This window comes from Trichosurus vulpecula, chromosome 1, assembly GCF_011100635.1.
Source record: "Trichosurus vulpecula isolate mTriVul1 chromosome 1, mTriVul1.pri, whole genome shotgun sequence".
Lineage (NCBI taxonomy): Eukaryota > Metazoa > Chordata > Mammalia > Diprotodontia > Phalangeridae > Trichosurus > Trichosurus vulpecula.
The window spans coordinates 533,318,697-533,344,818 of NC_050573.1; the positions used below are offsets into that span (position 1 = coordinate 533,318,697).

General features: G+C 40.6%; 2 protein-coding genes across 2 annotated transcripts in view; one reads left to right on the top strand and one right to left on the bottom strand.

Moving 5' to 3' along the window:
• Positions 1-26,122, top strand: part of C1H7orf50 (chromosome 1 C7orf50 homolog) — a 368,607-nt gene that overhangs the window by 93,290 nt on the left and 249,195 nt on the right. The window contains exon 4 of the mRNA XM_036748720.1: positions 7,797-7,832. Coding sequence (XP_036604615.1) covers positions 7,797-7,832 — 36 coding nt within the window. The remainder of the gene's footprint in view (positions 1-7,796; positions 7,833-26,122) is intronic.
• LOC118833910 lies at positions 2,812-24,718 on the bottom strand. The gene is made up of 2 exons (XM_036741331.1): positions 24,525-24,718; positions 2,812-4,404 (listed from the first exon to the last, which is right to left on the bottom strand). Exon 2 carries the CDS (start codon positions 4,365-4,367, stop codon positions 3,390-3,392), a length of 978 nt encoding a protein of 325 aa, XP_036597226.1. The 5' UTR covers positions 4,368-4,404; positions 24,525-24,718; the 3' UTR covers positions 2,812-3,389.

Here is a 26,122-nt window from a genome sequence, read left to right on the forward strand (position 1 = left end):
ATCTGTCCTTCACCTGTCCTAGGTTCTAGCCTCATATTTCAGCCTACCTACTCTGCCTCTGAGACCTCAGACTCAGCACATCACTAACTGAACTCATTTCTTTCCTAAACCAGATCTTTCTCTTGACTTCTCAGTTAATGGTGTCAGTATACTGTAATGGTATCAAGCTCAGAACCTCAGAAATCTTAGACTCTTCCCATTCCCTTACTTGTAACTTCCAGTCAGTCTTCCTGGCCTGTGGTTTCTTGGTAGTAGCTTATATCTATCCCTGCCTTTCCATTCCCATCCCCACCTTAATTCCAGACTGTATTACCTCATGCCAAGATTATTCCAGTAGCCTTCTAATGGTTATTTTTGCATTCCCCTCCCTCATAATCTCCAATGTCTACCATCTTCAGTTACCTACTGCATTACCACAAGCTTAATCTTCCTATAGCACCATTAGATCATCATCTCCCATAAAATCTATAGTATCTCCACACTGTCTAACTCGATCACTTATATCCAATTTACATTTCCAGCCCTATCTCTCTCAAGAGATCTTAGCCATTTTTTGCATCCTGGCCCGCTTTGGCAATCTGATGAAGCTTCGAACCCCTTCTCGGAATAGTATTTTTAAGTGCATAAATTTAAAAAGTAGGGTTACAAAGGAAATAAATGACACTGGGATACAGTTATTAGGATACTTTTTAAAAAGTTTACTAACCCCAGATTATGACCTCCTGCCATAAGTAAGCATGACTGTTCATTGTTTGACAAATGTCTCATATCTTCCCATCTCAGTTTTTTCATTCATGCCATTTTCTCCCGCCTCATGGCTAATGTAGAATTTTGTTTTGCATGTCTACACATTTTTTGTAATGGTTTTTAAAATTTTCTTGACTTCTCAGTGAATGGGTGTGGGGGGAAGAAGAGGAGAGGGGATTTGGAATTGAAAATAAAATTGAATAAAAAAGAAAGAAAAAAAATTCTTGCCTTTTCAGTGCCTTTTGTTGCCATCTCTGCATGGTGAAATTCTCACACCTTCTCCAAAGTGCAGCTTAAATGCCTTTTCTTCCACCACTCTTTACCTGATCTACTGGAATGAAGAGATGTCTCGTTGTATCTCATGGCAATTTGTGTTGATGTGTCATTCTTCCCAGTAGATTAGAAATCTCATGAGCCCAGGGACCATGTTTGATGCACTTTTGTGTCCTTTATAAAATCTAGCACTGTGTCTACCACCTAGTAGGCACATTATGGTATTTGGAAATAAATGGAGCAGAGTAGATTTTTTTTTTAATATACATTTTTTATTCCTGCATCACAAAACTCACTTGGCAGGTGAGCCTACATTCTTTAACTCAAGAGAAATTATTTTGATGCCTATTTCTCATGTAAAACCATTGGCATCAAGAATTACTCTTGGATTTACAACTAATAATAGTAACGGAATACAGTAAAGTTCACGCCATATTAAATGAATTAATTTCCTTAGTTTACCTTTCCCAGACCAGGCTAGTCTCGGACTATTCATAATAAATATGCCTTGCATTTATATATCTCTTTTATCCTTTCAAAGCACTGGTACACTTATGCTCTCATTTGATCTTTACAGCAATAGGTGAGTCATTTGTTGTATAAAATAAACTGAAAAGGAGCTTCTACAAAATCACAGTCATTCTCAGGGTTTTGGGACCAGAATCTTGGTATCCTCAGTCCTAATTGACTGTTCTTTCTATTATAGCATATTAAAGCAAACAGACCATTGTCCCATTGTTATCGCTGAATCAGCGCCATAAAAACCATTTTAAAATGTGTAGTGATAACTTTTTAACCCTGGTTTATTGTAGAATATTATAAAAAAAACCCTTATTTTATTCTTTTTTTTTTCAGTATTTTTTTGGTTCTCCTTTAGCAAGTCATTGACTTGTTTTTCATGGTTTTCTCGCATCATTCTCATTTCTCTTCCCAATTTTTCCTCTACTTCTCTAACTTTCTTTTCCAAATCCTTTTTGAGCTGTTCCATGGCCTGAGACCAGTTCATGTTTTTTTTGGAGGCTTTTGTTGTAGGCTCTTTGACTTTGTTGACTTCTGGCTGTATGTTTCGGTCTTCTTTGTCACCAAAGAAAGATTCCAAAGTCTGAATCTGAATCTGAGTGCATTTTTGCTGCCTGGCCATGTTCCCAGCCAACTACTTGATTAAGTTTTTCATGGGGTATGACTGCTTGTAAAGAGTACTTTGTTCTAAGCTTGAGGGGATACGCTGTTGTTTTCAGAGCTCTTTCTATACAGCCAGCTCTGCCACACCAGCGTTCCTCCTCCCCCAAGAACAGCCAACCCAGACTGGATTCGGATCTTAAGCAGGCTCTGCACTCCTGCTCTGATCTGCCACTTAATTCCTTCCACCAGGTGGGCCTGGGGCCAGAAGCAACTGCAGCTGTAGTTCTGTAGCTGCACCTCCTCTGCTGCCCCTGGCACTCCTTTCGTTCTGTCCCCTGCAGCTTTTCCCACTAACCTTCTCTGTTGTCTTTGGTGTTTGTGGGTTGAGAAGTCTGGTAACTGCCACAGCTCACTGATTCAGGGCGCTAGGGCTTATTCCTCCCAGCTCCTGGTCTGGTTGGTCCTGCTGCTGCCCACGCTGAGCTCCGCTTCCCTCCGCTCCCAGCTCCGTGCGCGATAGACCTCACCCAGCAACCATCCAGGTTGTCGTGGGCTGGAGCCCTGCCTCCCTCTGCTATTTTGTGGGTTCTGTAGTTCTAAAATTTGTTCAGAGCCATTTTTTATAGGTTTTTGGAGGGACCTGGGTGGGAGCTCACGGAAGTCCCTGCTTTCTGGCTGCCATCTTGGCTCCGCCCCTTTATTTTATTCTTAATGACATTAGTCAGGTTTTTCTGGCTAATGTTGTTATTCAGCTACTCCTGAGAACCAGTTTCTGCTATAGCAATAATACGTGCTTTACCTCTCTGTTGTTCCCATGTTCTTTTTCAATGAACAGCATATTTTAAAACAAACTGGGAAAGTGAAATATTGCTTAAATATCTAAATATATTCTGGCTTGTATTTATCAAATATTTATTGAATACATTATGAATGTATTCAAGTAGCTTGGTACCAGTTTTAACTTCTGAGAGAGCTTAAAAAGGCTGGCTGCCTTCAATTCTGATTTTTAATTTAGATGGAGGTACTTCTTGGCATTTAAGAATATTTGTAGATGATCTAGAATCTAGTAGTAACAAAATCCCTGCAGGCTCTTGCCAAGACATCAAATCCTGCCTGCTTGATCTTGCAGTGCAAATTTGAAGTTTCGACAGATGGATTATGCTTCTCCTAAAAGGCTTAGCCGCCAGTGTCGTGCCAGCGTTGCCCTTCTCCACCATGCATGATACAGACACATTTTAGATTCCTCTCTACAGTGGCATGCTGTTGTGGGTCTCTTCTTCCCTCCGGCACCGTCTGGTTAGATTTCGTACACTTTCGTTCAGGGCAGTCTTACATGGCTTATGAAGAAAAAGAATGGCCAGGTTACTTGCACAACTCTCACCAAACAGGACTAGCTCTGCAATGTTCATAATGAGCTCGTCTCTGGGAGAACCATTATCCCTCTGAAGTTTGAGCTTGTACTTGTTGAGTAGCATAATGTTGTAAAAGAGACGACAGGCAAACATGATCAGGGTGATGGTCAGCATGACCAAGTAAGTGGGCCTGTTTTCTTTCTGTGAGGGAGCATCTCCTCGTACCAACTTCCCAACAAGCAGGCTAAAGAAAACCACTTGTATAATGAGCGTCACCCCAAAGCCCAAGCTGAATTTGACAATTTCATATTCGGGCCAGGCTGTCAGTGGGTCCACCTGACACAGGGTACTTTTAAGTAAGGAGCCAGCTGTGCCTAGAAGCATCACTCCTACCAGGGAGCTGCTGACAGCACAAGCAAAGACAAGGCCCAAGTTTCCCAGGGGATTTTTGATCATTGTCACCACCCTCAGACAGGGCAAGTAATCGTGGAACAGGAATGTATAGAGCATGGCAATCTGAATGTATTGAGCATTGAAGTAACAAATGTTGAAGAAAAAAGAGAGTACCCCACAGCTCAGGTTGGTGGTCAGTATGTAATCTGGTCTAGTTATGGCAGTGAATGAAAACAGGGTCACCAGAAGATTTGTCACAGTCAAGTCCAAGAGGTACAGGTCCAGTTTTCTCAATATAGTGCTGCGCCCCTTTATGAAAGTGGTCAGGTTGAATGTACCAGCCACAAGACTTGTTGGGACAAATAGTGCAATGTAGATGTGCATAAATCTTGATATGATATTCTGTGACCTTATGATCTCTTCAATTTCAGTGAAGTCTTTACTTGGATATTTTATCCACGTCATGTTGTGTGAGGTCATCTTCTAAGGAATGGCTCGAGGGAAACGAAGTTACAATCTGTAAAAGAAACAGATCCAGAAATGACCTCTGATTGACTCAAGTGCTAAGGGTGGGTGGTTGGTCATAACAGGACAGTCATAATTTTAAAAGAAAGTGATGGGGTTTTTGACTTCAGTGCCAGAAGAAAGTTTGTTTTCAATCTCTTTCTTTTGTGGGCAGCAAGTTTCAGGAAACCTGGGGGATTTCTTGGGGGAAGGTTCTAGAGCAGGCATGGGGAACCTATGGCTTCGAGGCTACAGGTTCCCCACCCCTGTTCTAGAAGTTCCTAGTTAGAAGTAGAATTCCCAATACCCATTTTAAAAAGTTGGAGCAAAAGGTATAAAATTGCAAAATAGGCGTAATATGTTCTTCTGACCTCCCAATTTCCCTCATATCTTTGTCCTCCAGGTACTTGTGCTGCCATATTCCCTCCAGTCTTTCTCTCCCCATGTGCCTCACAGACTCAAATGAACATTTGTTCACCCAAAGGCCTTTCCTTGTGAATTCCCATTCACTAAGGCTGATCTGAGCAAGGTACTGAGCCAATTAAAATAATTAATACTAATGTGTGAACGACCTTCCTCATGTGTTGCCGGGGAGTAATTAGTTGGCACAAATTTACCGCCAGTGAATGGAATGAGATATTTTTGATAAGAGGATCTTCCCTTTCTGCTTGCCTGTGTCCCATGTATTCCTTTCTCTCTCTCCGTGTGTGTACGTGTGTGTGCTCGCTCATGTGTGTGTGTGTGTGTGTGTGTGTGTGTGTGTGTACACACACACTCACCCATAACACCAGCTAACCTGTCAGGTACAAACACGCCCTCTTACATACACAAACACACATTCCAACTCCTTCATCTTTGCAAGTTGCTCGGCACCCTAGAGGACCTCTAAAAAGCCACCAGGAGAAGAGGCGGTACACATTTGTGTCTGTAGTATTCAGATTCAACACCAGGAATGGCAAGTGGTGATTTCCTTTCCTGTCCACCCTCTTAGCCTATCCCTGGTGAAGACACCATGTGATACTCTCCAAGATTTGAGTCATAAACCAAAGTGATAGGAGTTTTTTCAGTAACTTCCCCATTCCTTTTTTCCACCAAGGAATTTTTTTTCCTTCCTTAAGTCTATAATTTATTCTAAATATAGTTTACGTGCTATATTATTAGGAACTTTACCCAAATTCCAAAGACAAAACCATAGCAAGAGCAAAGAATAATTATAAGGTTTGATTCTTAGTCTCTGATCTATTTTAGTTCTGGATTTGAGTATTTTTGTTTCATATTTTGGAACTCTCATGCATTTTAAATTTTTAAAAAATTCTGCTATGGAAATGATAGAAAATTTCAAAGTGTGGCCATAGCAGGCATCGTATTTTAAAAAATAATCTCCATTGGATTGCAATCTGATTTATTCCTTTTCAGCCTGGAGTACATTTTTACTGCTAGGTTGTAAATTCCCAAAGTTAGGGGTTTCACCGACAGTGTTGACAGACTGTTAGCTATAATGGTTCCATCATGTATCATTCTAATAATTCTGTTTTCATACAAAATGGCTTCTCTTTTTTTCCTTTTAACTAAACTGTAGGCTGTGTTGCAAGATATAATTGCTATTTATTCAAAGGAAATTGAAGGCCATAAATTCAGAGGTATAACTTTAATAGAATACCTGAAGGCTTGTTGGGCATAACTGAAAAATGGTAGTTTGCATCTACTTTGTGTAATAAATAAATATCCCTAAGAAGTAGAGTCATTGCAGACTACAGAAATGATTTGCTATGAAGAATGCAGATTTTATTTGAAACATACATTTGCTATAAAATAATGTGATTGTTAGGTTTTTTGTGGGGTGGGGGTCCTTATATACCACAGCTTGTCTACTTCAATGAATCTTGTCCCTTTCAAAGTAGTCTTTTTTGAGAGGCTGTATCCTTATACCAAAAAAGCCATCCTTGTTCAAACCCTTTTTGGAACTCCTCTTTGGGACTTAGGATCAATGTAGTGAACTGGAAAGTGATCCAGTGTACTTGGGTTCAGATTTCAGCTTTGCCGCCTGGTCTTCGTGTGACTGTGAATAAGTCATGTGATCTCTCGATCCCTCTGTTTTCTCTTCTGCTCTGGATGAGATGATCTTTGAGATCTGTTTCATCCCTAAGGCATAAGCCTTTGGAGCTGAAAGAAAGCTTAGAGGAAGATCTCACCCAACTTCCTCATTGTAAAGATGTAAAATTGAGGCCCAAAGAAGTGACTTGTGGAAAATGACAGAAGATAGTCCTTGCTATAAGAGATCTAGAAGCTGGGTCCTCTGACTCCAAATCCAGTGCTTTTTGCACTAAAGCAGGCTGCCTCACTTGTCTTCAGAATTTTTGTAATCTCCTTGGCATCCAACATAATCCCTTGTACACGGGAAGTCTTTTAAATTGTTTTTTCAAAATCAGAAGCAGACGTTGAAGGGGGGTGTGGTAGTGAAAAGAGGCCTGGATTTGGAGTCAGAAAATCCAACTTCAGATCCTAGCTCTGCACATGACTTTACCCTGGGCCTTGGATTCCCCCCCTATAAAATGCAGGGTCAAGGTAACATGATATATAAGGTCCTTTCTAGCTTTAGGCCTTTAAAACCATGTATGACATTCAGCATCAATAAGTTTTCACCGATAGACCAGTCTTTAGCGTCACACCCAAAACATTGGTGAAGTTATCCTACCATAGTTACAGGTAACTTTAAGGTACCTGATGCAAAATTGGTGTCAGCTCCCAGAGAAAAAGCCACAATTCTCCTGGAGAGACTTGTCATGAACCAGTCTAATTTGAACACTGAAGTTGCTCATGGTTTCTTTTTCGAAAACTTAATGTTAACAAAGGTGAGAAATAAGCCACAATGTTAGCTTTTTTCAGGGAACTGGAATAGCAAGTTAGGGGGGAAAAAGGTCAAAAATTGGATATTGACCTAGATGTAGAAAGGAAGCATGATGTAGTAGTAGGTAGAGAGCTCTGAGCTTCCTCTGGAACCAGGAAGACTTGGGATCATGTGTTGACTCTGACTCATACTGGCTATGTGACCCTGAGCAAGTCACCAAAACTCTGTACTGTATAAACTCTGTCTAAAGGCAACTGTCTAAAACTTTGTACTGATGTGCTTTGGTAAATGCAATTCCTTATCAGGAGAGAAGCTCCCTACAGCAATGAAATCACAGATTTAGTCCCTAAACTTGGTTTGCTCTCACTGGACTGGTTCTTGATATATTAGTCATGTTCAAATTCAGTTTAATTTTTAATTAATTCCGTTTAATTTCAATTTTATTTCAATGCACCCTACTCCCTGTACCTATTCACTAACCTTGTATTAATATAATACATTAACATTTTTAAAAATTGAATTAATAATGAGTAATTCCCCTTCCCTCTCTTTTCCAGATATCCTCAGACGCTTTGAATACAGAAGTTTCCCGGGTATGTCGCCAACTTTTTTTTTTTTTTGAAGGTCATGGTTACAGGGCTTATAGCATTTCAGTATCAGCTGTCTTCCAGTGAGTAAAGTAGTGAATAATCACCATGGGTGATTCCAGCATGACTTGAAAATTAAGAGCATACGCCTTTTCTTCCCCCTTTTTTTCTTCTCTTTTGTTTTTGTTTTTGGGTTGTTTTTTTTTTTGGTTTTGTTTCTTCTTTCTCATGATTCATTCCATTGGTCATAATTCTTCTTCACAACTTGACTAGTGTATAAATTAATTCAATGCGAAGTTATATGTAGTAGTTATATGAGATTCCATGCTGTCTTGGGGAGGGAGGGGAGAAAATCTGGAACTCAAAATTATGTAGAACCGTGTGTTGTAAACTAAAAATAAAAATTAAAAAAAAATGTTTTATGCTCTAAAAAAAAAAAAAAAGAAAAGAAAAGAAAATTAAGAGCAGAGACTGTCCTGAGAGGAAATTATCTGAATTTTTCTTTAAGGCAAATTGGAAGGAAAAATTTTTGAACATTTATCATGGGTAGAAAATAAAATTATTGTAAACAGAATGGATTAAAGGACATGAGATGTTAAATCTGCATTGATTGGGACTCTTTGGGCTGTTTCTCATTGGATCCTTGAGAATAAATGTTTTGTTTTGTTTTTCATAACCAGAGGCTATCAAAATCCTTTGACTCCAGAAACAAATCGTGTCACATATCAGTTTTACACTGTGTGGATTATCTGGAGCATAGGTTCCCAAAGTGGGAGATACTGCCCTCTAGAGGGTACTGGAATGATCCGGGGGGAGGGGGAGTGGTAGTAGTTTGAAATAATGCAAATTTGAAAAAAAAAATCCAAAAAGGTTAAAGAAAGTAAATTTCCGGGGGGGGGGGGGGTGGCGGCACTGAGTATTTTTTTTAAAAGGGGGTAGGCCAAATAAGTTTGTGAGCCTCTGATTCTGGAGCTACCTCCAGCCTGTTCCCCACTTTTACACAACCAAGTTCAGGGCTTCTGATTTTAGGCAGGGCTAAGTGAGGATAAGCTGTTTGTTTCACTTAAGCATGTGTCCTTGATTATACTCACAACCAAACAGAAGTGATCTTTAGTTCTCCATTCTGTTGTGTGTGCCTTTTCTCTTTTCCATAAAGAAAATCTGACTCATATTCAGCAGCATGGGAAACCAGCCACAGAACTGCATTACTATAGATACCATAATATTCTAATAGGTGCTGCAGAAAACTGGGAGCAAAGCAGAAATCATATCAATCATTCAATCATCATCATCATCATATTACCTCACACTTATGTTGGGCAGCTAGGCAGTGCAGTAGATAAAGGCCTGGGCTTGCAGTTAGGAAGACTCGCCTTCCTAGGCACGCGCTAGCTGTGTGACCCTGGGCAAGTCACTTCACCCTGTTTCCTTCAGGTTCCTCATCTGTTAAATGACCTGGAGTAGGAGATGCCGCACCACTCCAATCTCCCAGAAAAGGTGGATACGACTGAAGACATCTAAACAGCATTCATACAGTGCTTACCATGTGCCAGTCTCTGTGCCAAATGCCTTACAAAAACCCTGGGAGGTAGGTGATCCCCATTTTACAGATGAGGAAACTAAGGCAAACAGGAGTTCAATGACTTACCCACTGTCACAGAGCTAGTAAGTGCCTCAGGTCTTCCTGACTGCAGGTCTAGTGCTCTATCCGCTATACCACCTAGCGTTTAAGTACATTGAATATGGTAGATGCTAGGGGATACAAAGACAAGATGAGACAGCCTTTGCCCTCCGGGAGCTTACATTTTTTGGAGAGACAACAGTAAGCATCATGGTACAGTGGAAAGTGCACTGCCTGTGAAGTCAGCAGACCAGGACTCAAATTCCATCTCTGACATTTACTCTCTGTGCAACTTTGAGCAAGTCATTTAACTTCCCTGGGTCTCAGTTTCCTCATATGTGAAATGAGGGGGTGGGATAGGTGACTGCTGAGATCCCTTCCAGCTCTAAATCTATGATCCTGTGATGCTGTGATCCTATGAAAAATGAACAAGATATGAACAGAATAAACAGGGAGTAATGGAAGGAAATAGGTTGGGAATCACGAATAACCTTGTGGAAGGTGTCGGTTGAACTGAGCCTTGAAGGCAGTGAGCAAAGAGGGAGAAGTGAGGAGGAGCTGCCCAGCGACCAAGAGCATGAGGCCTTGGACACAGGAGAGGGGGGTGTCTTTCGGGAGGTGATAGAAGTGGAGGAGGGTGTGCCAAGAAGAGGAATGTAGCATAAGTTTGGGAAGGTTAAGGCTGAACTAGTTAGGGAGTGAGATGTGAATGATATCAGTTTTCACGGTGGGATCCAGCCAAGGTGACTGAGGGGGACTGGTAAGATAGGCCAGAGGCTATGGGAGGAGACTTTTCTTTCCAAAGTGCCTATCATAGAGCAGTTCAGAATAGGAACACTGTATAGCTTTCCGTGCTGCTTCCTCCTAGGCTGGTATAAGCTCTTCTCTGGCTTTGGTTTTCTTGCCCTTACTGTCTCAAATGAGATGGTAATTGTAAAGTGCTTAGCATAGTGCCTCGAACATAGTAAGGTTAACTATTACTATTATTTCAGAGAATCTACTGTTATGTAAACTCTCCTCAGCTCTCATTTACTATTTATTTTTTAGGGAATGGGGTGAGGAAAAGATAGGTCAACAGTAACCTACAAGCTTGTGAGACTTCCCTGTTTCCATAGGGACTCAAAGAGGAGGAGTCCAGCTTAATATTGGCCCACACATCTGGGGCCTAGTGGTAAATTCGGGGCTGCTGAGCGTCAGGCTTATCCGTTAGAGCTTGGAGCATGGTTGCCCTGGAAAAGTCTGGTGCTCATCATTGGAATCCTGTGCTCACTTAATAGCCCTTGACTATTTGAGTTAAATGGTCTCTTAGTGATGTTACTATTTAATTTGGAGTGGTGAAATCATACTGCTTAGCTGGGTTTTGATTGGTTGCTTGGTGTGCTATCGCTAGAACATCTGTCCTGTTGGATCCCCTCTCCCCTCTCACTTACGCCCCACATAGGAGTGGACAAACCACACAGCAGCATTAATCTGCTCTTTTTTGGAGTTATCTCTTTGGTAGATGAAGTGTCTAAAGGTGTGCGTTTTCTGTGTTTTCCAAGCTGGGCCTCAGTAGAAATATTTCAAGGTATCTGCCCTTTTCCTTCTGTTCTCTGTAGCTTTCTTTTTTAGAGTGTGAAGATATTGATTCCCTTCTGCAAGAACAAACAATAGGTCCCCGGTTTCCCCAAATTGGAATCCTTTAGCCTGGCCTAAGGGATCATCAATTAGTGTCCTACTTTACCAATTCTTCCTTATTTCCTACTACTTATCAACATCACCCTTGCTTCCCATTGACTGCAGATATGATTTTCATTACTATTTCTGTACCTTACTCATGCTTTGGCCCTCCACCCAAAAAGACCTTACCCCTCAGTTTGATGGTACACTTCTTACAATTCATAGTCCTGAACACAAATGCATTGCCTTCATGAAGACTTCTTTGCCAAACCCAACTCCTTTCCATTACTGAGGGTAATGGACTCATAGAATTAATCGAATTTTTTTTTAGAGTCGGAAGGGATTTAGAAATAATTTAAACCAGAGCCTTTGTTTTAACAATGTGGACACTGTGGGCCACAGAGGATAAAGTAACTTTCCCAGGAAGAACACATCTCCTTAGTGGCAGAGCTGGGACTAGAATCAAGGTCTCTCGATAGATTCCTGCTCGTTTCTGCTGTACTATGTTGCCAGTTCCAAGCCCTTACATATGACTGAGCTATACCATACTATGTTGTTTCTACTTTTATATATTGTCATAGAGTTATACTTTTTTTGTTCCATGTCTGCCTTAGCTTCCTAACTAGATTGTAAGCTCCTTGAGGGCAAAAATATTTCTCCTACTTCTTTTGTATTCCCCATGGTGCTTGGGCTGATTGCATGTGCAGAGTAAGTGCTTATCAAATTGAATGATGATGTGAAAGAATAGAGCTGAGAAAAAGATAGTAAGCAATCTTTTTGTAGCTTCTTCCAAAAAATGTCCCTTTAGGTTCAAAATTGCCCACATCAGTACACATGAGCTCTGGGATGATCTCTTTTAAATATATTGATAGTGGCCTTTCTAACCCCTTAAAAAAATAAAGATTTGAATGCTTGATTTTGATTTTCATTTTTCTATGAATTCGTAAAAATGGCAGTAGTACTGTAGACTGTAGAGGGTGACTGATAAGTCATTTTAATGGTTAAAATTTGGGCATTTGGCACAGGCAGATGTTCTGTAAATCAGTGGTTCTCAGACTTCTCTTTTTTCCTCCTCCTGGCACAGAATTCTTTGCCAATTTAGGTTGGCAGCTCTGCTGGAGAATTTGGAGACTCACATATACCCAGTTTCCTTTCATTAGAGCAGCTGTTTTTATTGAGTTCTTTGCAGCTACAGAGCTGGTATTAGTGCATGTATGTAATAGGAGAGTTTTAAAAAATAAATATCATAGTTACGTACTATGTATATAGGCTGAGCTATCAAAATCCATATGAAACAAAATTATTGATAAATTTTCTTTTATTTGCAATGTTATACTGTCCAGAATTTCATAGCACACCTCCAAAACTCCTGGCACACTAGTTTGCCTCAGCATACCCTTTGGAAATGGCTGCTCTGAAGGAAGGCAGCAAGAGGTTGTGGAAGGAACTTTGGAAAAGGAGTCTTGAGACCCGGGGGCTGGCCCCAGCTCTGCTGCTTCTTGAGCTGTGTGATTTGGGGGGCAAATTTCTTCCTCTTTTTAGACCTCTATTTTCATCTATAAAGTTTAGGCATTCAGTTAGATTACTTGTGAAATCTTTTCTAGATCTAACACTCTTTGATATGAGATATAGGCAGTATGTATGACTTGAAGTTTTTGTACTCAGTAAATGCCATTGGCTTGATTAATCCTGTTTTTTCCTATGGATACAGAAGAGATTAAAAAGCTCCTTGTTCTGATGGTGTTTTCTTTGTGGTTTAATTCTTTCCTTGCTTCAGCCCAAAAAAGATTTACTTTTTCTTTCTTTTGTCATTATCTCTTTTCCCTGGTAGAAGTGCACTTTTGTAGCTCCTAAAGGCTCTATTAAAATGTTTCCATTGCTGCCTACTCAGCTCTTTCCAAACCTTCTGCCAAGTGAACTGTTGAGTAACTCCGTCAGATTCTCTTACGTGGAATCTCAGTCTCACTTTATGGTTCATAGCTTTTGTGGTTGGCTCATCGTCCAGGCACAGTCTAGGAACTTGCTAGTTAATTAAAGTGGTTTTTATCTGGAAAATTGCCATACCTCGGGCAGGAATAGAGCTGATTAGTGTTTTGATATGTTGGATGACAAAACATTGGTATCTGGCCTTGGTACTGATATTAAAATGGTGTTTTGAAGACAACCAAAGGAACCAAACACACACACACACCTTAGCCTAATTTTGAGATCTGTGTGGGTGCAAATCTATATCTGTGTTATCTATCTGTCTGTCTGTCTATCTGAACTAAATAACTGTTACTTCAAAAGATCAAATTTAAAACTTTCATGTATTTATACAGCTTTTGTGGAGTGATGTGTTGTTTTCAGGAAGGTAATATTTTCATGTAATGTTAAAGAAATACTGTCAGCCTATTTAAGCCCGTCCCCTCTTCCCCTCTTCTTTCTCTTTGCCGCAAGAAAAAATAATTCCAGGAACAGCATTGTTCCTGGAGATAGCTTGCAGTTGTGTTCCTTCATATGTGCTAAGTTAAATGATCTTGCCCAAGAGAGTAGGAATACAAATAAAATGCTGTTTTTGAGTCTTCTGAGGCTATTTCATTGGGTCTATATTACAGTTTTATATAACTATAATCAATACAGGTTCTGTCTCTCTCTCTGTGAAGAGAGACAAAAAGACACAGAGAGACACACAGAGACAGAGAGAGATCTTGTTTAGGGTCTGGGTATGCCCTTAGAATCTCTTTTTTCCTTCATACAGTAATGATGATTGCCATACTTGGTGTGAGGAATGGGGAATGAATTCAGTAGTACATACAGGACTCCCGTAGGGTAGACCTTTTTTTTTTTTTGATCACTGTGTAGAGGATGGAATGCATGTGGAATTCAGCTGGCCTGTATTGCACAGCTAAAAGTGATGTGATGGGATCTGAGCTCCATCTTAAGTCCTCTCTGCTGGGATAGACCAGATTTCTCCATTTGGAAGGTCCAGACATCCCACACAATTAGGTGCTTAAGACGTGTATAAGAATGAGCATATTGTTTCTCCTTTTCATCCTCTAATAAGCCCCAAGTACTCAAGAAACTTTCTTGTTGTCATTCATTTGTTTTTGTTAGAATCTGCTTTTATTTAGAACAAGGATTCTTAACCTGGAACCTATGAATTTAAAAAAAAAAATAAATGTTTTGATAGCTGTATTTCAGTATAAGGGCAGCTAGACAGAAGACTCATCTTCCTGAATTCAGATCTGACCTTAGACACTTTCTAGCCTTGTGACCCTGGGAAAACTACTTAACTTTGTTTGCCTCAGTTTCCTCATCTGTAAAATGAGTTGGAAGAGGAAATGGCAAAACACTCCAGTATCTTTGCCAAGAAAACCCCAAAAGTGGTCATGAAGAGTCACACATGACTGAAAAACAACTAAAATATTTCAGTATAATTGATTTTCTTTGTACTTTATGTATTTCATTTTATGCATTTAAAAACATTATTCTGAGAAGCGATCTCTAGGCTTCACCAGACTGCCAAAGGGGTCCAGGACACAAAAAAGTTTAAGAATCCCTGGTTTAGAGAAGCCTTAATATTTAGGCATCTAGATACTTCTCTCTCCTTTATGCAATACTAACATCTGCCCTTATAACTATAGAGTAAATGATGGGTTAGTCTTTCTTTAGGTTTCCTGGGGATGAAGATTCTGGTAGCTTACTTACTCTCAGTCAAGACTAGTACAATAAAGTGGATGGTATATAATATACTGACCACCCCAAAAATGTTCAAATCGATTCAACAAGGATATTTTTCTGGGGGCTCACCACATATAAAGCCCCATTGTTTTCTGGGGGCTCACTGCATATAAAGCCCCATTGTTAGTCAATGATATGTGTTTAAAGAGAAAGAACATATATATTCAAATGCAGATCTGCACTTTCATATGTCTTAAAATATGTTACGGAATCCTGCAAAAACTTTTGTCTAAACCATCTATGGGGAATGTATAGGATCCATACTTTTGGAAAATTTACATTTCCCCAAAAGTTTCATATAGATACATAGATAAGCTCTGACAGGAGTATTGGTTCTAGGCCTACTCCTTCATGTTTTGTATACCAATAAATTAGTGATTTTTTTATCTGAATTTTGAATCTACATGCCTCATTTCCTTTTTTTGAGGAGTGTGGTTACTAGGTTTTAGGGGAATGCTATAGACATAGATACTGAGAGGTCATACAGCCTCTCTTGAATATATCTGGATTTTAGTAAGAAATTTGACAAGATCTTTCACAGACCACATGGAAAAGAAGGAAAGATGTGAATTGCACAATAGTATAGTTAGGTAGTTTTTGAACTGGGTAACTGACCATACCAAAAAGTCATGTTTAAAGGATTGGTTTACCTGGACGGAGATCTCTAGTGTACTCCAGTTTGTTTCCTAACCATGGTCTTTCCCTACTCTAGGCAGAAGTTTTTGTTATTGCCTTGGGTTGAACAAATACAAATGGTGTGGTTATCAAATAGGAGGAACATCTAATAGAGTGAGTGACAGAATCCAGAACAGGATGTCAGGTGAAATTTCCTGAGATTCAGTGTTAAGTCCTACACTGGAATTCACAAATACTGTACAAGAACACGTGGGGTGTGTGATCAGGAAACAGTTGGGATGAAAATGTTTGAAGAGTTTTAGTAGACTACAAGCATAGTTTGAGATTGCCATGTGATGTGGCGGCTAAGAAGGCTGATATGATCTTGATCATAGATGGTATCTAGAGTAAAGGTTCTTAACCTGGAACTTGCTTTTTTAGAATATATTTTTAACTATTTCAATATAATTGGTTTCTTTTGTATTTTATTTTATGCATTTTAGTTGTCCTGAGAAAGGGGTCCACAGGGAGTGAGTCAGCAGATTGCCAAAGAGGTCTATGAAACAAAAAGGGTTAAGAACTCCTGGTCTAGCTGGTCATGTTTTCTTATACTTTGCTTCCTTCAGACCACCATCAGATGTTGGGAGTGGGGATTTTGGGGGAGCTGCCGTATTTTTGAAGAGACATTCATAAGTTTAAACATGAATGTGAGTTTGGAGGGAGGGCAGTTACCAGTGTAGTGAAGGGGGGGGTGTGTGTGTGTGTGTGTGTGTGTGTGTGTGTGTGTGTGTGTGTGTGTGTGTGTATTGATCTTCCTGTTTTAATTCTGCCCACCCTGGGATGCCAAAAACTGTTCTGGTTTCATGATGTGTTGTGGTGGAACCATCTTAAAGAATTCACAGTCGGACCACCTCCAATCCAAGTATAAACATTTATTGAGATTGACGCCTCTTATGAAGTGGGATAAGTTCCAAGAGGAGCCAGCAACAACAGATAAAGCAAGATGGATTTTTAATAGGGTAAAGATGTAATTACATAACAGAAATTATGAATATTAAAAAGGCAGGAGGGGTTTGTTAAGGGATTAGATAATAAGGGCGGGGTCCCAGCCACAGTGGACCTATGCCTGCAGTTACCCACAGTACATACAGAAAAACCCATTTGGGGGTGTGTATGTATGATATTATAATAAGCCTCTCTATATCACATGTTCACTCTAGGTCAGTTCTTTACTATTACTGTGCAGGAAAGTCCCTTCTATTGTTTTGGAGTCCACATCCTACTTGGGCGTCCTGGTGGTGCTGCTTTCTGATTGGCTGACTATTGTGGGCCTGTCTGAGATTAGATGGATGTAGTTGTGGTTAAGTGCATGGACACACCTGCTATTTCTGTGGGAAATATGAGGAATGGGTCTGGGGGCAGTGGCTAGCTAGAGGCACTGGCTGGGATCCCATGACATGGACGCACCTGCTATTCTGCAAGGAATGGACACAGCCTATTGTTCAAGTGTGCAGTGAGGCATATGTGAAGAAGTTAGGATATTGGGGGGGGGTCGGGGGGTGAGTGGCTAGGTTGGGGCCTGCTGTTCAGTGAAGCCTATAAGGAAGTTAGAATATTGGGGCTGAGGGCAGCTTGATGTTTTCTACTTTAAAGATAAAATTGTTACTCAAAATTTTTTTCTCATTTTCAGAACAAATAAATGATTATTTTCATTACAAAGACATTCTTCTCCTTTCAGTTAGGTGGTACAGTGGATGGAGTGCCTGGCCTGGAGTCAGGAAGATTTGAGTTCACCTTTACTCATGTCACTTACTAGCTGTGTGACCGATCCATTAAAATCCAATAAATACTTATTGAGCATCTACTGTGTGCCTGGTACTGTGCTAAATGATGTGTACACAATTCATAAAAAGAAAAATAACCCCTGCTGGCTACCCTGGGCAAGTCACTTAACCTCTGTTTGCCCCAGTTTGCTCATCTGCAAAATGGGGATAATGAGAGCACCTGTTTGTAAAACACTTCACAAAGTGCCCAGCGCTCTACCAGCTTTCGTTACTGTTCTCTTGAATGAGATTCTGTCCACGATTCCTTCCTTTAGCAGGACAGTCAGACGTTTGCTTCTAGGGAGGAGGATGTTAGAAAGCGGAAGACATGAAAGTTCCAGAGCTTGGAGTCTTGCCCCATTGGAGATTAATTGGAAATGGTCAAGTTACATTCTTAGAGCTGGATTAAGAAATCCTTGACACAGATACTGCCTTCAGAGATTGTAGGCTTTCCATTCAATCCCAGGCTGCCCTGCATCTCTCCTTAAACCTTAGGCCTCTGGGTGACAAAGGCTAGAGGCGGAGTCTGGAGGACTTGCTGTAGACACTTACGAGCTGTGTGACTCTGGGCAAGTGACTTCACCTTTTCTCTGTCTTAGTTTTCTTGTCTGAAAAATGGTTATCATCATAACACGTATGTAATATCAATTAAGGTGGGACTTTTTTTTACTGTTTTAGAGGGATGAATTAATGAAGTGTCTTTGATTGAGCCTTACTGGGTGCAAAGCCCCAGGCCCAAACCCTTCATTACTAGATGCTAAGCCTATGTGGGTGTGATGCCCTCAGGGTCCTAAGGAGAGTTGCTAAGACCAGAGCCTGAAGAGGGCTAAAGAGTATATAAAAAGAGATAACAGAGCTATTTGCCTGGGGCTCTGAGCCACAGGAGGAGTGGCCCAGGACTCTGGCCCGCCATTGTTACGAGCTCCTGGGCTCCTGAACTCAGATGTTGGTTTCTTGGTAACTATGAATTGTATTTGGTCTGTTTATAGTGTATGTTTGTGATTTGTTGTTATTTGCTCTGAAGTTCAGGGTGATGGCTTTTTCCTCTGCACTAAGTGAGTTTATATGTGTATGTTGGATTAAAGCAAGATTGTTAACCCCCTAATTCTACTTTCCTTAGTAAAGCAGATCAAAGAAGCTGTGTTGGCAGCATCTTTGTTGTTGGGCTTGTGTTGGCCTTTCACCCCCACAGCAGTTGCTAGCTGAATTGTTGCAACAACGTACCACACAGGGGTTGTTGTGAGGATCAAACCAGTTGGCATATAAAGCACTTTGCAAACCTTAAAAATGCTGGCTGTTACTATGATTGCCTTAAGACTAAATCCCATACACAGTCGCTTTGGGCTCTTTTAACGTTTGGGGAGTATCAGTGCAGCACCAAACTCTTATCCCTCACTTGATCACTCCACCTGCTTCTCCAGTTATGCATGTGCTGCTCCTGAAGTTTCCCTAAGTCTCATTTTGGCCAATGGAATTCTCCTTCCTACCAACAATATGAAATTAATAGTGAAGCAAGAGTTGGAAATAGGATTCCATTTACCAGCATGATTTAGGGAAACTTTTTGGAGTATACATATTGTGTCTGTTCTTGGATATTTCCTTCTTTTTTAAAAAATAATTTATTTTTTCTCCAATTACATATTAAAACAATTTTAAACAATTTTTTAGTTTTGAGTTCTAAATTTTCTCCCTCCATCCTTCCCCTCCCATCCCTCCCTGAGACAGTAAGCTGTCCAATATAGACTATACATGTATAATCATGTAAAACATTTCTGTATTATTCATTTTGTACAAGAAGACTCGAATTTTTTAAAAAAAGGTGAAAAATAGTATGCTTCTGTCTGTATTCACAGGTTCTGCCAGCCCTCACCCCCCACTTTTTTGGCCCTGTAGTTGCTCTGTCCTCCCATATCCACCTACAGTATGTTTACTGTTGGGGGTGGAGGGTGGGGCTTCCTGGACCACCCAGCTCTAACCTGGTTTTGCCCTGGACCCTTTGGTTAAGAAGGTAAATTCCAATCGTACAGCCTTCTTTCAGCCATTCTCTCTTGTTCCTAATGAACTCAGTTACCTTCAGAAAGAATCAGGCAAAGCCGCAGAGGGGAGGGAAGAAAAATGAGGAGGAACAGAAAACCCCAGGGAGGACACTTAACTTTTTGAGTCAATATGGCTAGAGTTGTTGTCTGGCTTTCACAAAGCCACAGTTTGCCTGGAAATCCTGAAGCAGTTACCTTAAAATGTTTCAAAACTCCCCTTCTATGTACCAGGAAACAAAACACACAAGCATGCTATCCCTCCTCACTCTTCTTCCCTTCCCCCAAATCAGAAGGGAAACCAAAACTTTCACTTAGACTTAGGTCAGCAGAGCATAGCTATACTTATTTACATAATTATTCATTATTATGTATCTGTTAGACAAAGAACAAAGTAGGCCCTTCCCTCAGGGAGTTTATATTCTATAAGGGGGCTACAATATGAATATACATAAGTATCCTAAAGGATAGGGAGTGAAGAGCAAAAGACAGACAGAACTATAGACTTTATGAATATTGAAGTAGGGGGAGAGCTCTAATGGTTTGGATGATCAGGCCTCATCAAAGAGGTTTTATTTAGTACCTAAGGTGAGCCTTGAAGGGGGAAAATAAGAATTCTAATAGGCAGAGATGAAGGAGGAGAATAGAGCAGGAATAGGACATGGTTTGTACATATGCAGAGAGTGCCCTGTAATGGGAAAGACTGGGTTGTAGGGACCCTTAAATGCTTGGCTAAGAAAAGTTTGTCTTTTACCCTGCAGGCATTAGGGAGCCACTGAAGGGTTTTGGTTGTTTTTTTTTTTTTTTTTTGTGCAGGGAAATGTGGTTAGATCTACGTCTTAGGAAAATTATTTCAACAGCTATGCGGAGAAGAATTCAAAATATAGGTTGATGCTGGGAGCAGGAGACCAGTTTGGAAACTGTTATGATAGTCCATTTGAAAGGTGATGAGGCCCTGAATCAGGCTAGGATGGGGAGGATAAAAGTGGAAAGATAGCAGCTAAGGTGAGAGATGCTGTAAAGGTAGAATCTGTGTGTGTGTGTGTGTGTGTGTACATGTATACATATAAATACATTCATACATATATACATACATATATAAATTTAAAATAATATCTTTACCTATTGCATGTAAAACCATTTTTAACATTCATTTTTAAAATTTTGAGTTCCAAATTCCCTCCCTTCTCCCTTCTCCCCACCCCCAGATGGTAAGCAGTTTTATATAGATTATACATGTGCAGTCATGCAAAACAAATTTGCATATTGGTCATGTTGTAAAAGAAGAAACAGACCAAAAAAAAAACCCATGAAAAAATAAAGTGAAGAATAGTGTGCTTTGATCTGAATTTAGACTCCTTCAGTTCTTTCTCTGGAAGTGGATAGCATTTTTCATGAGTCTGTAAAGGTAGAAGCTACAGGAAATGGCAGCTAATTGTCTGTGGAGGGAGATGGAGAAGGAAGAGTCATAGTTGAGCATGGGATCTGTAATCGTAGATCTAGAGCTGGAAAGGGATCTCAGAGGCCATCTGGTCTGACCCATTCATTTTTACAGATTAGGATCATTCCTAATCAGGAATTAGGAAGGTTAAGTGACTTGGCTGTTAGTGAAAGGATTTGAACCCAGGCCCTGTGACTCCAGAGTCAGTACTCTTGCTCCTATACTCTGTTGCTGGGGATGATGATGGTGCTGGTGGTGTTGGCTCACATTTGTATTGTTCTTTAAGATTTGCAGAGAGTGTGAGAGAAAGAGTGTGTGTGTGTGTGTGTGTGTGTGTGTGTGTGTGTGTGTGTGTATGTATGCGTATGTGTGTGTGTGTATGCGTATGTATGTGTGTGTGTGTTTTAATACACTATCTCATTTGATCCTCACAATGACCCCTGTGAGGTAGATGTAGTTAATATTCCCATTTGCAAATGAGGAAACAGAGGCACAAAAAAAAATTGTGGTTTGACCGCAGTCACATGTCTACTAAGTGTCTAAAGTGTATTTTGAATTTCCTGTATCTGAGGTTAACATTTGTCATGCTGCCATGATGGTGGTGCCTTTCCCAGAAATAGGGAAGTTGAGAAGAGGGGCAGATTTGGGGGGAAACACAGTGAGTTTGGTTTGGAGTTTGGATTTGGTTTGATTTGTTAAAAGAGGATTTTTTTTAAGAACTAAAAATTACATTAAGATTTGACATAACTAACTACGTTTTGTTCCCATCTCCCCTTCCCCTCAGCAAAATATCTCTCAATACCTCCCTTGCCCTTCATCTATTTATGGATTACCTTAATAGCTCAAGGAAGTTGTCCCCCTTCTTTTTGTCCTACCCCATAAAGCAATGGTAGGCCCTTAATACATGCTTATTGACTGACTTCTTTTGTTGCTCTCTCTGGCTCACACAGCTGTGGAGGGAAGAACATAGAAATGTCTTCTGCACAATTGTGAGATACACATGCCCATCACCTCTGATGGTATATGTCACACTCTTAAGTGAATAAATAAACCATGGTTTACACGTCTGTCTGTGTCCTGTGCTGGTTTATTTTGGCAGTAGCTAGTAAGGACCCTGAAAAATCTTGAAACAAGCAAGAAGTATTTGCATATGCCCTCTTCTGACATTGCTTTCGCCCTGATGCAAGCCCTCATCACCTTAGGCCTTGACTGTTATAATAGCCTACCAGGTTGGTGTGCCTGTGAAAGCTTCTGCATGCCCCAAGTCTCTCCCCCACTCTAGTCCATTCTCCACTCAGATGTCAAAGTGATCTTCCCAAAGCACAAGGTCTGTCTGTGTCACCCCCCCACCCTCCCGTTCACACACTCGGTTAACTTCGTTTTACCCCTCCAGGATCAAATATAAAATCTCCCATTTAGTCTTCAAAGCCTTTCATAAGTTGTTCCTTGCTGTCCCCAACCTTTCCAGTCTGCTTACATGTCCCCAACATATTTTGCAATCCAGTGACACTGACCTCCTTGCCGTTCCTAGAACAAGAACCTTCGTCTCCCAACTCCAGGTATTTTCACTGGCTGTTCTGTGCCTGGAATGCTCCACCTTATCTCTACCTCCTAGTTTTTCTGGCTTACTTCAAGTCCCATCTAAAATCTCACCTTCTACAGGAAGTTTTTCCCAGTCCCCCTTAATTCTTGTGTCTTCCCTCTGTTATTTTTTTTCTCCAGTATAGCCTTAATGTAGCCTGTTTGTACAAGCTTTTTGCATAACTGGCAGTAGTCAATAAAGATTTAAGTACCTACTGTGTGCCAGGCATTGTGCTAAGTGCTGGGAATACCAAGAAAAGCAAAAACCGTCCCTGTTCTGAAGGAGCTCACTGTCTAATGGGGAGACAGCATACAGGCTATATCTAGGATAAATTGGAAATAAAATATTTTGACTGGATGTGTCCTGAAGTCATTTGGAGATGTAGGACTGCCATTTAAGAGAAAGATTATGGCAAGACATACAGACTTGGGATTCATCTATATAGAAATAATTATTGAACCCTTGAGAATCGATGAACTCACCAGGGGGAAGAGTATAGAGAGAAAGGAAAAGGGTCCAGCAAAGAACCTTTTTGGCAACCATTTGCTTGGGGAGGCAGGACTGGGATGGAGGTAAAAGAAGGCAATAAGTGATGATCCAATGAAGGAATTTTCAGCCAGGTCAGAAGATAACCAGGAAGAAAAGCTGCAGCTAGGAGAGGAAAGATTATCAAAGATGCAGAAAGTTCATCTCAGGATGAGTACTGAGCAACAGGTATGGAATTGAGCTATTATAAAATCACTGGTAATCTTTGAGAGCGCTGTTTTTGTATGATTGAGGAAGGAATGGGTGCTGAGTCAGTGGAGGTTTGGAGTACTTAGGATTCGAAGAAGTATTGTGGAGTAGGTTAGAAAACATCTCTGTCCACCTTCTCTGGGCCTTCTCTCTTCCTTTAGCTAGATTGCTGTTTTCAATCCAGTCCAGGAGGAAAGCAAGGAAAGTATTAAACTCTAGTTTCTACTAAAATGTTAAGATTTTAGGGGCTCAATTTGTTATTATTCCCAGGAATATTTACATCTTACCACTTGAAAGAACAGAGCAAATAAATTAGGGTAAATTTCATGACTGTGTGGGATTTGAGTGGGGTAGGGGAGAGAGGAGGTGTACTTTTGGAAGCTGTCTTACCCAGTCTCTCAAATCACTCCACATGGCTGCTGCCTACATATAATAACATCTTTGTGTACCAAACTTGAAAATCTGGGCTTTTTTTTTTTAAGTATTAATCTGGAATCCAGTTGGCTCTCTAGCCAAGAGTTGCGCTATTGCTCTCTAGTTTGGAAGCACCAATATCTGTCATGCCAGGCTGTTTATATGTAATTCCAGTCTGTACCCTTCCCCACTATGTGAAACCCCTTTCTCCCCTGCACCATTTCTTCCCTTCCTCCCAACAGCTAGACAAATCTTCCACTTTCAGGTCTCACGTTGCTCTGAAATAAATACATTCCAGATGCTCCTTCTATGAAAAGTTCATTGTTTTCTTCTGAATTTGAATTTCTCCCCATTTCTGTTCTCGGATGAAACTCCTCAACAACAGTAACTCATTGAACTGCCCTGTTTTCTTTCAATAATAGCATTTCCTTCATCTCCAAGAGACAGCTGTGGTGAGAACCACTAATCTTGCTTAAATGAAGAAGGCCTGAGCTATCTAATCAGTGATCCCAGTTCTAAATTCTAGGAAAATAAAGGTCTTTGGCTGCCTGCTTGTGTGTGAAAGAGATAGGATCATAGGCTGTCCTGCTGGAAAGGAACTCAGAGATAGATCATTTAGCCAAACAGCTTCTTCTTCTTTTTAAACAAATTTTAATAGAGGAGGAAACTGAAGCCCAGAGAGATGTGAAATAACTTGTTCAAAGTTACACATGTAGGATGAAACAACCCCATCCTTGTATCAGAATCCAAATCCAATTCTCTTTCCATTACTCTGTGTGTGTGTGTGTAAATGGGTGTGGGGTGTGTGTGTGTGAATGTGCAGGAGTGCACCCACTCTCAGTTCGTCCCTAGAGCCAGCCAGTGTTATAAATAAACTTCAGTTTAAGAGAAGGAAACTTCCCACAGATGTGAAATTGCATTGGTCTCCTAGACAGCTAAAACATTGTAAATCAGAAGGAGGGGGAGAACTAAAATTGAAAGCAGGATTGTTCTTATTGGCAGGGCCAAAATTTTGCAGATCAAAACAAAGCTAAACAAAGTTAAGCACTTACCTCAGCTACAGACTGCGCTACTCCTGAAACTGTAAGTTTTCCCCAGTGAATCCTGGTCCGAGGAAGACTTAATTAACTTCTGGATGAAAAGCTTCTATTTCAAAAGTTGCTCTAGTCTTTGCCTGCTGTCTAAATACTTGTCACCTTCTTCAGTTGCTGTGTATGAACAGTCTGGGTAGGCAAGCACAGACTACAGAAATCTACAGTTATGCAAGAAAAACAAGAAGTTGGTCTTAAGTGATCCAAACCACACACACTGCATTTTAAGTAGCATGGTTTTGTCACATGACTTAAAAAATTCAAATCAACCTACGTGGTGAGGTATTTTGGTATCCTAGAACTAGAACGTAGTGGTGTGTGTGTGTGTGTGTGTGTGTGTGTGTACACTTCTGAGTGGCTGGAGCCATCCACTTCCTCCTTTAGATCCCAAAAGTTGGCCCCTTCACAAAGCTGCTCCACCCAGAGTCTAGCCAACCTCTAGCTGAATTTTAACAGCCCCACTGCTTAAAATAAGACCCGATTCCCTCCACACCCACAATGACATAGCAAACCATGAAAATTTTTTTAAAAGGTACCCTAAACCTGTAGAAGCTAAAGAAAATACTCTTATATGTTCTCACTAATATCCCTTAGATTTTTCTAGCTCTGCCTTTATTCAAAATAAGATCAGCTGTATTCTGTACTCTAATGGAATTTAGAGTATAGAACTCACTCATCTTCCACTGAACACAGTATCCTGTGGACCGAGTAGGCAGTCACATGTACAGTATGACTAGAAAAGTCACCAAAGGCCCTTGCCACCAGCCAGAAACATATTCCACACTAGCCTTCCAAAGTGTCTGAAAATCACTCCCCTCCAATGCCCCAAATCTCATTCTTGGGTTAAGACATTGTCTTCTTTGAGGCATTTTGGCCTGGGTGGGATGAAGGCATGAGCAGCTCTTGTTATCCTAGGACAGATTGCTGTATCAGATGACTCTAGCTATTTATTACCTGGTAGATTCAGCTCAAAAGGATTGGTGACTTTTAAGGGGGATTGGGGTAGATAAGGGGTTGGTAACATCCAGAGCAATGAGGGGGCCGGAAGGCAGAGTATTCAGTTACTTGGGGGGAAAAGGGAGTCTAAAGAGGGAGGGAAGGGACAAGATAAAGACCTAATCTGCCATGGGCCAGCCTCAGTTGCTAGGAAGTATTGATTTATTTTTTACAATTTACCAGCTTCTAGACAACTTAAACTTCCCATCATTCAACAATAATTTATTAAGTGCCTTCTATCTGTCCTGCATTGTGCTAGGGATACAAAGATAGAAATGAAATATATTCCTTGCCTTCTAGGAGCTTATAGCCTATTGGGGAAAGACACATAAATAAATGGTGATTTTTGTTGTTGCTGTAAATATGGGGAAGCACTGGTATCTGAGATTAGGAAAGGTTTCATTTAGAAAGTGGCCTTTGAGTTGAGCTTTTAAGGAAACTAGAGATTCTTTGGAGGTAGATGTGAGGAAGGAGTGCATTCCCGGTACAGGAACTGATGACCTATGTAGAGGCAGAGAGGTAGGAGTTAGAGCATCATGTGTGACGATCAGTGAGAAAGCCAT

Coding starts and splice junctions, on each gene's coding strand:
- LOC118833910 (XM_036741331.1), bottom strand. CDS start 4,367: ATGACCTCACACAACATGACGTGGATAAAATATCCAAGTAAAGACTTC.